This window comes from Microtus oregoni, unplaced genomic scaffold, assembly GCF_018167655.1.
Source record: "Microtus oregoni isolate MIOR12 unplaced genomic scaffold, Mior012 000067F_000, whole genome shotgun sequence".
NCBI classification, from domain to species: Eukaryota; Metazoa; Chordata; class Mammalia; order Rodentia; family Cricetidae; genus Microtus; species Microtus oregoni.
The window spans coordinates 4391159-4408005 of NW_024543953.1; the positions used below are offsets into that span (position 1 = coordinate 4391159).

Below are 16847 nucleotides of genomic sequence, written 5' to 3' on the forward strand. Positions count from 1 at the left end.
ATCTGGCCTGCCTCCTTTATCACAACGCTTTTCTTCTGTAGTTAAATATCTGACCAGGGCAGAATAATATCTCCAGCTGGAAGTCTTTAAGTGCACCACATCTGGAGATTCATTTTCACCATATATTGTCATATTTCCACATCTCAGACACTTGGAGATGAACTTTTGGTTGATATTACTTAGTATACTACAGATTTAGTTATAATCCTTAACAGTGTTGAAACTCAGCACCCTCTTTTATATTTTAAAATTCAGCTACTTCTTTACCAAAACTAGTAACTCAGCTAAATAGCCACTTGTTATTGAAAATAATTTTTATACATATATTTTATCATGTTTTCCCTCTAATAATGGCCACTTCTAATCACACCTATAAAGCTTATGTTTCCTTTATTTCAGTTAACATCAAAGTGTAGCACAGAACTAACAGATAACTTCCACCCATATTTTTCAAAACTTTGCAGTGAACCTTTAGCCCACGTGACTATTTTCTGCCATGTAATACTTCCCTCTTCACTTTCACTAATGTTGTACCTTTCTTATTGTTTCTCTCTCTCCACTGCTTTCTCCTGTTACAGCTGACCCAATCAGCTATTTCTCTCTGAAACATCATTTACTATTGATGTAAGACTATACAACTTCACGATATTGGCAGAAATGCCTTCTGTATGGGTATCTAGTATATCTTACTGTATGATTCAAAGTCTCTGTTTCCCCAGTGGTTCAATAGCCTGAAAGGTTTAATTTTTTCCTCCAAAAACCTGCTGTGGAAAAAACAGACATAAAATGTTTTGTATGCTTTAAGTCTCTAAGGAAAGAGAGGCCAATGGTATGCAAACTTCTTCCTAGATATAAGTAGCCTCATATTGAAGTAAATTTCTCTTATTCTATATACTGTTCAAGAAACAATTGAAAGTGTATATGTAGCCTTTACTGAATATCAGTGTGGTGTGGGAGATCCTTCTGTCTATGTGTTGCTTTTATTGGTTAATGAATAAAGAAACTGCCTTAGCCTGTTGATAGGGCAGAACTTAGGCAGGCAGAGAAAACTGGACTGAATGCTGGGAGAAGGAAGGCAGAGAGATATGGCATGGAACTGCCACCAGAGTCAGACATGTCAAAACTTTGCCGGTAAGCCACTGTCATGTGGCGATACACAGAGTAATGGATATGGGTAAAATTAAAATGTAAGAGTTAGCCAATAAGAAGCTAGAGCTAATGGGCCAAGTAGTGATTTAAATAATACAGTTTCTGTGTGATTATTTCATGGCTGGGTGGCCAGGAAAAACGAGCAGCCCCCCTCCCTCTACATCAGTAAATTCATGCTCTCAAAAGGCTGGAACAGATGCAATAAGTCATAAATGTAAACAGAAAGTTGTTCCTAGGGGTTGGAAAAATAACTCAGCATTTGAAAACATTTGTTCCTCTTACAGAGGACTTGGATTCAGCTCCCATCACCCACATGGTAGCTCACAGCCATCTATAGCTCTAGTACTAAGTGGATCTGGTACCCTCTTCTGACCTCATAGGTACCAGGCATGCACACAGTGCACATACATACATACACATAGGCAAAACACCCATAAACATAAAATAAATTTTAAAATGAAAAAAAAAATTACCTTTAAAACCCAATCTAATTCTCTGTCTTCAGGTTGATTTTCTACCCTTAATTTTTTTCTACTCTCTGCACTAAATTCACATAGTTTTCACAAAAGAGTCAATTTCTTCCTGCTAGGATTTCAAGCAGCCAAATTCTGAACAAAGGAGTAGGGATATGAATGGTGCATCTGACAATGCCTTTTCTGCTATTGGGCTTGGACAACATCCTGTATCTGTAGCAGGAGTTCATTCCTCCACTTTTCTTACCCCTACTCTGACTAGGAATGTGCTTCTACCCCCCATTATTCATAAGGCAACACTTACCAAAGACTGTGCGGGCAGGGACAGATTCTCTATTAAGCCAGAAAGACACTTGTGACAAAATGACAGTCATGATACATGGCAAGTAGGTCTGGATGACAAAGTAGCCAATTTTTCTCTTCAGATGAAAGTGAGTTGTCATGACGACATATTCTCCTGGACAGAGAAGAAAATTAGGCAGCGTGGAGTCATAAAAACATTGTTAAAGTAACTTGGGCCTCAGTTCTGTTCCCAGAGATCCTCAATCTTATATTCAAGTTAAGACATCCTAATGCCCTACAAACTCTTGAGCTCCTTAATAATCAAAATTATGCAATAGTATTTTGGTGTGAAGGATACACTAACAATATGCCATAACAATTTCCTCAGTGAAAGTCTGACAAGTTTATTCAAATCATGTTTTATTTAAGTAATGAGAAATAATGATGCTTTTTATAAAGAAAGCACTTACTACATTCTCATATAAAACTTTATTCAAATATTAATCTTCACAATTGCCTTATGAAGTGCGGACTTCTGTAGTCCTCATTTTACAAGTCAAGAAATTCAAACAAGGGATCGAACACCATGCACAGGTACATAGTTAGTAACTAGTGGTGCTCAAAAATTAAGCCCATATAGGTTGTATCCATAGTTTGTTCTTTTTGATGCCATTTTTTTGTATTCTCAGGTATTGTTTGATTATTAGCATGTATAGGTTCCTGCAGAGCACCTGGGTTCAGATTTAAGCATCCACCATTAGGCAACATAAGACATCCTGAAACTCCAGCTCCAGAAGTGCAAACACTCTCCTCTGGCCTTATGAACCCTGCATGTATGTAATACACAAACAGATAAGCACACACATACATACATATACACACAAATATGAATATATAAATTGTTTTAAAGTTCACATAGCAGAATGTGAACTGACCTTTATTATCTCATTCCCTTCAACAGAGCTGTGATAGGTGGTAAACAAAAGTTAATAGCAATTATTACTCTGTTAACATCAATCAGTAATTCTCAGGCTTCTATATTTTCAACAGCATTTGACACAGGTGAATCTTCCATTTTCCATGAATAGCTGAGTTAGAGAATAGCATGATGTATACTCAATCCAAGCACCACTAAACAACTAAAAATGGCTGGCCATCAGCAGAAGTTAAAAAACAGGCAAAGGACAGATTCTTCCTTACCATCTCTAGATAGAAGTAATCTTGACAATGTTTTGATTTCAGATTACCAAACTCCAAATCTGAGAGACAAGGAATTTAGTCTGTTTTAAGCCACCAATGTGGTAATAACTTGTTATAGGGCATTGGGGTTCCCAACTGTAGTTAGATCTGTATTTGGCACAACTATTTGGACATTTTTACTTTCTCTATCCTCTATTCTGTTCCAAACTGATCCTACCAACAGATTATCCCATCTCAAAAACTAGTAGCTCTCGCGTGTCTGAATCCAAATTAAAATATTTAAATGCTTGGCATCATATTCTCTGTCTCTGTCTTTGTTTCCATATATCTAATTTCCTTTTCCCTTTCTTCCCTTCTCCTTCCAATACCTTTATTCTCCTCTTTCATTGCCTTTCCTTTACTCTTTCCTATTGATAAGGAGTTAAGGACTTAATTTTATCAAGAGTTGGACTTTGATTATTTTGACAATTTTCCCAATACTTATCAACCATACTCCTGATTGATGTGAAATACCTAATGTATAGTATATACTATATACTATTTAATATTCACAGCTGTACTCTATGAATCTAAAAAGGAAGACAAATGTGCTTGTGAAATGTTTATCAAATCAACCATTTGTTTTAAATAACCCAATATATTTTCTTCAAGCTTTTCTCCCTTTTTTTCACTATTGACCTTGTTTTCTGTTGTCCAAATAGCAAAGGCCATCTTATTACTGAGAACTAAAACCTTGTACTGGTTGAAAAGTCATCATTTCTTTCTGCCTTTTAAATTTTTTTTGCAGATTATCTGTATTCACTGAAAAAAGGAAAGGGGAAAATGGAAGGCCACTTTAGCAATTCACAGATATTTTGCAAATTAATCTATTGTACTAGTTCACTGACAAGTTCTTTTCAAACACATTGCCAACATTTTCTATCATCTCTCCGTAATTTGTCAAAGTGAGAACTCAGCCTTTCATAAGATTGGAAGATTTTTCCATCTTCTCTTATCCTGTTTTCACTGGTGAGCTCCAGCTGGTTAAGCTTATTAAGTACCATCTCTGTTGTATGTGAAATAGTTAATATACTGATATTTACAAATTAATTATTACCTATTATTCAAGCCAGAAACAACAGCTTATAAATTAATGTTGAGGTGAACTAATGTTCCCTTCCTTTTTGTCTTTATTGATACCTCTCTGTTTTTATGAAGATGACTATATAAGTGGTTTGGGATATTTTTCTCTGCTTTTGCTCTCCAGCCTGTTAAACTCCATCTGAGTTACGTGTGAAATATTTGAAGCTTTATTTTAAACAACTTAGCTATTGAGAGATATGAAATACACAGAGGATTTTTTTTAAAAATCTTGACAAATTAACTCAATAAACAAAAAATAGTTTTTCCTGCCTTAAATTCATGATGATTTTTTTTCATCTCTCTACATCCATTCCTTATGCTTTATCTTGCCTTCTGTAGCCTTTTAACTTCCATGTCTCTATGTTTCTTTTATGTCTCTTTCCTTCAGTCTCCTGTTTTGGAATCTGTCTAAACATAAAGACATCATAAGCAATTGCAATTATAATAAACTGATGCAGCAAAAGGTTAAACATCTAAAAGAGATTGGGAAAAATGATGAATCCTAACTATCCTCCTAAGTAATTAATATAATAATTTTCAAAGTGGGAGGAAATTGAGTCAGTATTGAAATAGAAACTGATGTCAATACCTAGTCACCAAGCTTGAAGAATTTCATTCATTTATTTTACAGACATTTGAGTCTAGAGCCAAGAGAAGAAAGCCTCTGAAATTACATCACAGTGGAGTGGAGACTAACAATGTTTGGAGAGAAATTCAACCATACCAAACAGAACACCTGTGGATTGCAGGTCTCTTCTCTGCGCAGGTCCCTAGTCACATAATGTAACCTCCATGGAGGGGCATATTCAACATTTAGAAGGGAAATCCTGGCACATTTATGTGAGGATATAATATTTATATAGGTTTTAAATCAAAAGGTATGAAAGAAAATGCATCAATGGTATGGGAGAATTGTCTGTATCCTGTCAATCATGTTTTAAATAAATATTGATTGGCCAGGCAGGAAGTATAGGTAGGTCAACCAGACAGGAAGTAGAGGCAGGGCAATGAGAACAAGAGAATTCTAGGAAGGAGGAAGCCTATTCCTCCACTCCTGCCCAGACCACCGAAGAAGCAGGATGTGACCTGCCCCGATGAAAAAGGTACTGAGCCACATTGCTAACATAGATCAGAATAATGGGTTAATATAAGCGATAAGATCTAATAAGAAGCTTGAGCTAGTGGGCCAATCAGTTTATAAGTAATGCAGACTCTCTGTGTGATTTTCTCTGGGGCTAAACGGCTGGGGGACCTGGCAGGACAGAAATCCCAATGAGCCTGACTCTCATGTTACACATCAATATCTTTCCCACTCACCCATCTTACTTATCCTTGCTACCAGTAACCATGGTTAACTCTTGCTTGTCTATTTCCCTAGAATTATTAATTACACACACACACACACACACACACACACACACACACACACACACACACACACACAGAGAGAGAGAGAGAGAGAGAGAGAGAGAGAGAGAGAGAGAGAGAGAGAGAGAGTATGAAAGCTAAAACTAGTTGGAAAATATACAAAATGTACATCCATTCTTATTAAATAATTTGACTCAGAAACAGAATAGAGAGAACATACAAAAGAGAAAAAAATTCAATATGAACCTAAGTTTATATAAATGTGTATTTAGGACACAAGAAATGCAGTTAATAAATGATGCAAAACAAGTATGAGCCCCTAAGAAAGACAACAGGTCAAGAATCAGTAAATAGAGGAGCATAGCACAGTCACAGTGAGCTGTGACTTTCTCTGCCCAAAGAGAGCAAGCCAGAACACCTTTCGCCACTAAGCCTTCCCCACCTGTTCTTTATGAAAAATCTTTTGTAATTATGTTGGTCCTACATGTATAATCCAGGATTGTATCTTTACTTAAATACCATATAAGAAACCTTCATAACCACCCTGTTCATAACCTAACAGACTCTAGGATTAGGATCTTTGGTGTGAATTTGAACCAACAAAATAACTAAATGTAGTTGTTAATCTTCTAGAAAGAAAGACAATGAAACAAAGACAAAAGAAATGATAGCACATGAAACATAGGTGACTATTATACACATCCAACAAGATATACTGAATCTTCTTGGGGGATGGGATGGTATTGTGTGAGTGAAGTGCACCGTGCATTCATATACTTGAAACAAAGGAATCCATGTTATATCTCTAAAAGTTAAAATATATAGCAGTAAAAGCACAATATAAGCCTGAAAGGAACTGAACCATAAGAGCTTAAGGCAATGATTTTTTTTTCTGATACATGATTTCTTTATCCAGACACCTGACCAATATTGCTTACTTCACAGTGTTGTTCAATGTTAAAAGGAGTTAATATGTGTCCTTAGTGCTGTGTCTGGCACATATTATAATCTCAACAATCAATCATTGTTAATTTCATCACTACGCATGTGTTAATTTCTTCATTGATAAGAAAAATTAAACAAGAGTTTCCAGATACATTAATTTGCTGACACTGCCTCAACAAAGGTTCAGATACTGGATTTGTTAAAGCAAGACAATTTTATCACCTCAGAAGTTTGAAATGAATGTTCCAGTAGGGCCAGGCTCTGCTTAAAATCTATAAGGGTTATTTTATATTTTGATGTCTAGTTTCTTGAGTTCTTTATATATTTTGGAGATCAGCCCTCTTTCAGAAGTAGGGTTAGTGAAGATCTTTTCCCATTCTGTAAGCTGCTGTTTTGTCTTATTGACCATGTCCTTTGCTTTACAGAAGCTTCTCAGTTTCAAGAAGTCAATTTATTGATTGTTGCTCTCAGTGTCTGTGCTACTGGTGTTATATTTTGGAAGTGGTCTCCTGTGCCCATACATTAAAGGCCAGTTTCCACTTTCTCTTCTCTCAGGTTCAGTGTGGTCAGATTTATATTGAGGTCTTTAATCCTTGTGGACTTGAGTTTTGTGCATGGAGATAGGTATGGAGCTATTTGCATTCTTCTACAGGTTCACATCCAGTTATGCCAGCACCATTTGTTGAAGATGCTTTCCTTCTTCCATTGTACCATTTTGGCTTCTTTGTCAAAAGTTAGGTCTTCCTAGATGTGTGGTTTATTATCAGGGTCTTTGATTTGATTCCATTGATCCGCGTGTCAATACCAAGCTGTTTTAATTACTATAGCTTGAAGTCAGGTATGGTGATGCCTATAGAATTTCCTTTATTGTTTTAACAGGATTGTTTTAACTATTCTTTTTTTTTATTTTATCATATGAAGTTGAATATTGTTCTTTTAAGGTCTTTTAAGAATTGTGTTGGGATTTTGATGGGGATTACATTGAATCTGTAGGTTGTTTTTGGTAAGATTGCCATTTTTATTGTGTAGATCCTACCTTCCCAAGAGCATGGAAGATCTTTGATGTGGGATTTCCCTTTGTATTCTGTGATTACCATTGATAAATAAAGGAACTGCTTTGGACCTATAGCAGGGCAGAACTTAGGTAGGTGGGGAAAATAGAACTGAATGCTGGCAGAAAGAAGGCAGAATCAGAGAGAAGCCATGGAGCCGCCGCAGGAGACAGACGTGCTGAAACTTTGCTGGTGGGCTACGGCCTCCTGGTGATGCACAGATTAATGGAGATGGATTAAATTAAAATGTAAGAGTTAGCCAATAAGAAGCTAGAGCTAATGGACCAAGCAGCAATTTAAATAATACAGTTTATGTGTGGTTATTTTGGGGTTAAGCAGCTGGGAACCAACACGTGGCCTCCTTACTACAGATCTTTCCATTTTTTGATATCTTCTTCAATTTCTTTCTTCAGAGACTTAAAGTTTTTTTTTTTTCATACAGATCTTTCACTTTTTTTGATAGAGTTACTTTAAGATAGATGGAACCAGAAAAAAAAACCATCCTGAGTGAGGAAACCCAGACTCAGAAAGACAAACACTGTATTACTCACTCATAAGTGGATATTAGATATGAAGCAAAGGATAACCAGACTAAAATCCACAGCTCCAGAGAACCTAGAGCCTTCATCCAGTAACTGATGGAAGGAGATGCAGAGATTCACAATCAAGCACCAGGCTGGGCTCTGGGAATCCAATTGAAGACAGGGGGTATGTGGAAATATATGATCAAGGGAGATGAAGAGATGCGGGAGAAATCTACAGAGACAGCTGAACCAAGCTTGTGGAAACCCATGAATTCTAGACTGACAGCTGTGGAGTCTCCATGGGACCAAACTAGGCCCTCTGAATGTGGAAGACAATGGTGAAGCATAAACTATTTGAGAGGCCCCTGGCAGTAGGACCAGGATCTATCCTTGGTGTATGAGCTAGCTTGTTGGAGCCCATTTCCTATGGTGAGATGCCATGCTCAGCCTTAATGCAGGGGGGAGGGGCTTGGTCCTGTCCCAACTTAATGTGACACTTTGTTGACTCCCCATGGGAGGGAGTCCTTGACCACTGGGAGCAGGGAATGGGGGATGGGCTGGTGGGAGAAATGGGTTGGGGAGAGGATGATAAGGAGGAGGGTTGGAAAGGAGAACTGTGGTTGGAATGTAAAAATAAAGAAAAAAACTGTAAGGGACTCTTTCCTTGTCTCTTACTAATCTCAACTTGTTTGCAGACAACCTTTGATAGTTCTTTGCTTATGGAAACATTCACCTGATCACAGCCTATGTATTCAAATAGTCTCTCATGTTCACTCCACTCTGTCCAAAGTTTCCCTCTTCATAAGAACACCAATTATATTGCATTAGTGCAATATGACTTTATCTTCAGTGATAACATTTATATGACAGTAATCCCAAATAATGTCATATTATAAGGTGACAAGGTTAACACTTTGACATAGCTCTCAGGGTAGAGGGGATAATTGAATTCATAATACTTGTATTGCTAAGGCAAAAGGAAAACTAGCGTGCTCATACAGGGACAGTGGGAAAGGGAACTGGTTAAACTTTCAGAGTAGCAGTTTTCAAAAATGTTCTGTCTGGATCATAGACAGATAATTATACTGTAGCAAAATGCTGTCTGGAAATATTGTTTACAGAATTAAACCCAGGGCACAATGGTAGATAATTGGTTAAGTAGGCTAGCAGCACTGCACAATGCCTTTACAAATGAAACTATTCTTTTGCTGTGTTTCAGCAATGAAAGGCTACATTTTCCACAGAAAACCACAAATAACTGTCAAGAATTCTCCGGCCTTGAAAGAGAGAATATTATTATTTTATTTTTATTCAAAGTAAACAAAATAAGAATTAATGCCTTTATTACCACTTTTAATATATTGTTACTGAATCATATGTGCATTTTGCTTGGCTCCTGTACATTTAATGAAAGAAAACTTTATAAAATCTCTAATATTAAAAGTAGATAAAACTATAAAACAGAATAAATGGTAGGTGCCCTTTAATACTGATACATTTCAGTGTTCCAAATTGCCATTTAACTAAACTTTGGAATTACTGAAAAATGCTAAGGGAATTCTCCTATATATCAACATATATCATATGTAATTAACATATTAAATCTTTTAAGGAAAATTTTCTATTTTAGATTTTTCTATTTTTCATTTTTATTCTGTTTGTGTCTATCTGCTTATCTATCTCCCTCTCCCCATACCCACCACACATCTCTCAGGTATGTGTGTGTGGACACATGCTTGGGATGCCTGTGTAGGTCAGAAGATGGTGGCAGATTACATGAAACTGGCATGGTAAGCTACCAAATATGTATTGGCAATTGAACCCAGGTACTTTGTAAGAATAGCTGGAACTCTTTACTTCTGAGGCATGTCTCCAGTCTCTTGCTAAATTTTTTCCAGGTAGTGCAATTAAAGAGTTAAACTGTAATTCTGTGATTTGGGTGAACTGTTTTCAGGAACCCCTATTAATACAAAATCCCCAAATATTCTAGTCTCTTGCATAAAATTGCATAATATGTGTATAAAACCTATGTTCAAACTGGGTCGTGGTGGCATAGGCCTTTAATCCCAGCACTTGGGAGGCAGAGGCAGGTGGATCTCTGTGAGTTTAAGGCCAGCCTGGACTACAAGAACTAGCTCCAGGACAGGCTTCAAAGCTACAGAGAAACCCTGTCTTGAAAAAAAAAAAACAAAAACAAAACAAAAAAAACCCACCTATGTTCAGCTATACTATTCTTTAAAATTAAAATACCACATGTAATACAAATAATTTTATACCAATTCCTGTACTATATTGTATAGATAATGACAAAAATCTTCTACATATGTTTAGTACACAATTAAAACATTTTCATTCTTAGTTGAATCTGCAGATACAGAGGCCATGAACACACTGAGTTGGTTATATCCAAATTTCCTCTATTGGCTGTCCCATGCATTTTTAATATTCCTATTATGAACATATATTTTCCATGTGATAAAACTGAACCAGTGGTTTAAACCGTGAAATGAGATCTTGGACTGCTTGGATAACTAGTAAGATTGTTTGACAAATTTGATGCCAAGTAGGTTTTTCAGAAGAGGTCTAAGACAGGGAGCACAATTAATTTGTACAGAATATACTCCTGGAGATAGGAAATCCACAGCCCCGCGCAAAGGCATTTCTAATATGCTATATTCTCCCCTGGTCCTGAAGTGAAGGACACACAAGGTGACATGCTATAACATCATGAAGTCATAGCCGAATAATGTCCAAATAATGAAAGAATGGCTGGGTATCCAACGTCATCAGTAATTGTGGACTCAACAGAGACTAATGTTTAAAAAGTAATGCTGAACACCTCCACACTATAATCGCACATATGTTACGTGACATATGGGATCTAGCATCTATTCCATTTTTCCAATTACTCTGTTTTCCTTTTGACGTACTTTTTTATTTCAGTAAATTTTCATTTTTATTGTACCTCTACAATCAGGTAGTATACAAATGGACAACCTGCATACTTCAGAACACGTCTCTCAAAAAGTATTTGTTTATCCAAAAATAAGTTATTGCGAAGATGTCACAGGTTTTGTTAAAACACATTTTCCTTGAGGTAGGTAATCTAGTGAAGAAACTAATTTGCTGACTACTCTCTTAAACCTCTAGAAGGGCTAATAACTTACTGCCTCAGCACTAGTGGATCTTTTCTGACCTAAGCTCAGTGATCTTACCACTATGCCCTCTTTGATTTCTATCACATTTCCTTTACTTCTGTCACACTTCTTAGAAGGCATCAGGGTACCGGGCTTCAGAGGGACTTAAGAGCTTATTGCTTGCGTTCACAATTTGATTCTGACACTGAATTCCAACATGGGATAAATTATTAAATTCCTTTAATTTCATCACTGTAATAGTGTTCAAAAAACTGTTTTAAAGATTAAATAAGTTACGCATACAATGTTGGCATATGGTAGAGATTACATAGAAGTTTAATAGATAAAATAGCCAATACCTGTACTAGACCGGATTATCTCTGTCCCAACAACATGGCCAAGCAAGTCATACTGATTCAGGCGAGAGCCATCCTGTGCTACTTCCACAGACTTGTTCTTCCCAAGAGTCCAAGAATAAATCACTTCAGCTTTGGTATAGGCATCTATAGCAGAATTGAGTAAAAAAGAAGTTTAAGAGAATGAAAAATGATTTCCTATCATGCTAAACATGGATGTATTTAATAACATTTAATTCAATACATCTTTCATTGACAAAGTTATCTAGATATATGCATATTGTTCATGTGAATCCACCCTTCTATTATTTATATAACTCCTCTAACAACTGTTCAGTAAATATTTATTATATTTATAACATATATGAAATAAAACTACATATTTTATACCTCTAAGGACTGACAATGTTCTAGACTCACACCTTTCCTTTTCTTGGGGAAAATATATCTCCTCATTCACAAATGTCAAATTCAAAGGAGACAAGAGCTAGCAACATACCTGAAATGAGTGATTCAGGCTGGTAATAAAAAATAAACTGCCAGAAATAAAATAAAAATTTCTTCAATTAATGATGAAATGTGCCTATGAGGTTAGGATAAGACTCAAACTAATGAAATTTTAAATTAAAAATAAAAATTCAAATGGCAACAATTATTACAATTTTCTTTCATAACTTATTTATTACCACTTTAATATGTATACCAGAAATCCCACATTTTCCTTTATATCTGGTTGTCAATGTTTTCTTTTTGATTTGAAATTAAAATGTTAAATACAGAATCTTTTAGAGATTAACAAAGGTGTGAGATGGCATAAAGATACAGACTTCTTGTCAATATCTGAAATGAATGAGTTGATTTCTTCCTAGGGAATTCCTACACCAAATTTCATATTTAGAGTGAGCACCTTACCCTAACTCGGGTACCTAAGCTCAGAAAGAGAAGCTAAGCACCATACAGTTTGCCCCTTCCCTCTGAGTTTTAAGCTCTCTGTTGTTAAAGTCAAAGAGGTAAAGTGTCTCCATCTCATGATGGCAGCTACTGTATCTTTAAAATGCTCTAGATAGATAGTTTACCAGAAAAATAATTTCTGGTGAATCTTTTAGTAAACCAATGCAACCTCTGGGTCTCTGCAATATTTTGCAATACTGAATATACTACTAATAAGCAAATCTTATACTTACTCATGTATATTGTGACTTGCATATATTTTATTTAGGACTTTTTTTTTTCAAAAAAGTAAGCTATTCTATGATTTACTTGTAATGAACAACATGCCAAGAACTCATGGACATCAAAATTCTCATTGGTACCACATATAATTCTATGGCAGTTTCATATCTGCATTGTCATATGTATCTAAGAAAATTTTGTAAGAGGAGAATGGATCAATTGGTAAAGCACTTGCCATATAAGCATGAGGGTCCGAGTTCGGAGGCAGGAGCTGACGCAGAGACCATAGAGAGGTGTTGCTTACTACCTTGCTCACCATGGTTCACTCAGCCTGCTTTCTTACAGAAGCAGGGCCATCAGCCCAGGGACGGCACTGCCTACAATGGGCTGGGCCCTCACCCACTGATTACTAATTAAGAAAATGCCTTACAGCCAGACTTTACAGAGAAATTTTCTCAATTGGGGTTCCTTCCTTTCAGGTAACTCTAACTTATATCAAGTCGACGTAAGACTGGCCAGCATCACTGACCTCTTGTCAACTTGACACACAAGCAGATCACTGTTAAGCCACAAACCTTCCTTTCTTATTCTGTCCCAAAGATCTTACATTAAAATCATAAATAACTTTAAAAGTCCCACAGTCTTTACAAATTCAAACATTAAAATTTTAATCCCTTTAAAATAGTCAATCTCTTTTCAAATCCTAAGTCTTTTAACTATTGGCTCCAGTAAATTAAAAAAATAAATTAAATATTTTCTTACTTCAAGAGGGAAGAACTAGGATATAGTCACAATAAAACCAAAGCAAATTTGAAGTCCAAAACTGTAAATAACTCAGTGTCCAATATCTGGATTCTCTCATGATTTTCTATGTTTCTCCAAGGGGCGTGGCTCACTTCTCAAGCTCCCCCCTCTGCAGCACACACAGCTTATCTTTTAAGCTTGGCCAGTCTCCACTGCTGCTGCTGTTTGGGTGGTCATGGTACTGGCATCACTAAAATGCTGGGGTCTTCTGCTACAACTGGGATGCACTTTCACCAGTAGCCTCTCATGGTGCCAAGCCTCAACTTCTCTGTATGATTCCTTCAGTTCCAGGCCTTCAACTGCCACTGAAGCCTTACCTTCACCAATTGCCTCTCCTAGTCTCTCACACTGCCAAGTCTTGACTGCTCCCCATGACCGCTTCATGCCTTCAAAACTAATACCACCTGGATGACTTTTACCCATTACAAAGTCTTGCTGCCAGCGTGAGGTACAACCTTGGCTGTTTCTGGAATACAGCTTCTGTGTGTTTTCAAGGGACACTGTCAGAAGATTTCACCTCAGTGATGCTGGTCTCTTCTTAATCACTACTAATTTCTTAGCTCCAGTCAACCAGCATCAAGTATCTCAGCAAAGCAAATTTCTATTTAGTAGTTCTGCTGACTTATTAATGGCACATGATTCTTCAGCCCCAGCTAAGCAGGACCACAGGATCGTAATTCAAAATAACAAATGACCTCAATAGAGTCTTTAAACTTCAATGTGAAACTTCCCAAGACAGACCTCCATCTTCTGCACTTCTCTCAACATTCTTACCTTCCAAGCGCCCACAGAACAAATAGAGCTCTTAGCACTCAGTGGTTCTTCTAGCGCAATATTCCAAAGTGCTTCTACAATCATCCCCCAAAGCAACATGGTCACATCTGTCACATAAATATCCCACTCCTGGTATCAATTTGTATTAGGGTTTCTATTATTGCAATAAAACACTAAGAACCAAAAGCAAGTTGGGGAGAATAGGGTTTATTCATCTTATACTTTCACATTTCTGTTCATTCCCAAAGGAAATCAGGGCATGAACTCAAACAGAGCAAGATCCTAGAGGCAGGAATGATATGGGATGCCCCTTTGTATGCTGTGAATATGTTTTATTACCATTGGTTAATAAACAATCTGCTTTGATATATGGCAGGGCAGAATATAACTAGACAGGAATTCCAAGCAGAGTGACAGGGAGACACCAGCAGTCGCCAGAAGAATAAGATACCAGAATAAGATACCGGTAAATCACAGAGAACATGGTGATACACAGATTGTTAGAAATGAGTTAATTTATATGTAGAGATAGCCTGAACCATCTGGGTGGTGATGGTGCATGCCTTTAATCACAGCACTTGGGAGGCAGAGGCAAGAAGATCTCTTTAAGTTCAAGGTCAGACTAGTCTACAGAACTAGTTCCAGGACAGATTCCAAAGCTATACAGAGAAACCCTGTCTTAAAAAAACAAAAAAAAAAAAAGTCTGAGTGTTCAGCCAAACAATTATAATTAATATTAAACCTCCAAATGATTATTTCATAAGTGGCTGTGAAGACCAATGGGTGGAAGAGAAACAAGTCCACCGGGATCCAGCACAGAGCAAATTCTCCAGCTACACAGGAACTGATACAGAAGCCATGGAGTGGTGCCGTTATTGGTTTACTTCCCTATGACTGGTTCAGCCTGCTTTTCTATATCGAGGAGCTATAGGGATGGTGCCACCCACAATAGGCTGGCCTCTCCCTCATCAATCACTAATTAAGAAAATTCCCTACAGTTGGATCTTATGAAAAAATTTTATAAATTGAGGTTCTCTCCTTTCAGATAACTCTAACTTGTGTCAAGTTGACATAAGACTAGCTAGCACACAATCTGATCATTTGACTTTATTTAATATTAGTGCGTGCTGTGTCTTTACTACTACATATTGCTAGTGGCAAATTATCCTTCAAAATTATATATGTTTGTTTGTGTATATATAGCTGTGATGGTTACCTTAAACTGTCAACTTCATACAACCTAAAATCATGTTTACATTGGCCTGGTCTGTGGGCATATGTGTTGGTTTATTTTCTGTCAACTTGACATAAGCTAGAGTTATTTGAAAAGAGGAAATTACAAATGAGAAAATAACTCTATTGTATTGGCCTGAGGCAAGTTCATTGAGCATTTTCTTGATTATGATTAATGTAGGAGGGCCCAGCCCACTATGGACGGTACCACCACAGGCAAGTGGCCCTCAATTGTATAAGAAAGTAACTGAAGCCGGGCGGTGGTGGCGCACGCCTTTAATCCCAGCACTCGGGAGGCAGAGGCAGGTGGATCTCTGTGAGTTCGAGGCCAGCCTGGTCTACAAGAGCTAGTTCCAGGACAGGAACCAAAAGCTATGGAGAAACCCTGTCTCGAAAAATCAAAAAAAAAAAAAAAAAAAAAAAAGAAAAAAAGAAAGTAACTGAGTAAGCCAGGAGGAACAAGCCAGTAAGAAGTATTCCTCCATAATCTCGTCTTCATTCAATTCCTGCCTCTAGGTTTCTGCTTGAGATCCTATGTTAATATCCCCCAATAATAGATTGTGATCAGGAAGTATATGTCAAATAAACACTTTCCTCTCCAAGTTGCTTTGGTTCTGAATGTTTATCACAGCAGTAGAAAGCGAACTAGGACAGCATGTCTGTGGGGGATTGTTTTAATTGATGTGAGAAGATCTAGCCCATTGTGGGTGGCATCATTCTCTAGGTAGGGTTTGTGGGACTGAAAAATGGAGAAACTGAGCTTGGCACAAGCAGATAAGCCATCATACATGCAATAATTTCTTTGAATTTCTCTGCTCTTGACTGATATTTCTGATTTTACCCTCTCACAAAGATACACTCTAACATGGAATTGTGAGCTGAAATGAACATGGAACACTAGTAAAGGATATGCAAATGTTGAGGGTATTCTCACAAGAAATAACACATTTTAGAAGTAAAACTGGGACTTTTGATCCATGACTCTAGTTCTATTTAAAATTCATATCACCTGCAACATCTAGCATATAAATCCTATACTATATTAATCCTAATTAATAAGACTAATCTTAATCCTACATTAATGTCAGAAATTTGGAAATGGTATCAAGAGCAATTATATATCAGTTACTGAGGACTTCTACTACAGATTAATGTTCCTTATTTTTGCATATAACAGGAACAGAGCCACACTGAAGATGTTACTCAGACATCTGGCTTTTCTCAGAAAGCTATCTGTTCTGTTATTCAACTTGTT

At 36.9% G+C, this 16847-nt stretch overlaps 1 protein-coding gene across 2 annotated transcripts in view; it reads right to left on the reverse strand.

Annotated features, from left to right (window-relative positions):
• Gabra3 (gamma-aminobutyric acid type A receptor subunit alpha3) overlaps window positions 1-16847 on the reverse strand; it is a 219839-nt gene that overhangs the window by 25106 nt on the left and 177886 nt on the right. For both annotated transcript variants that reach the window (XM_041640993.1, XM_041640991.1), the window contains exons 7-8: window positions 11612-11755; window positions 1927-2079 (exon numbers count right to left, since the gene is read on the reverse strand). In XM_041640993.1, coding sequence (XP_041496927.1) covers window positions 1927-2079; window positions 11612-11755 — 297 coding nt within the window. The remainder of the gene's footprint in view (window positions 1-1926; window positions 2080-11611; window positions 11756-16847) is intronic.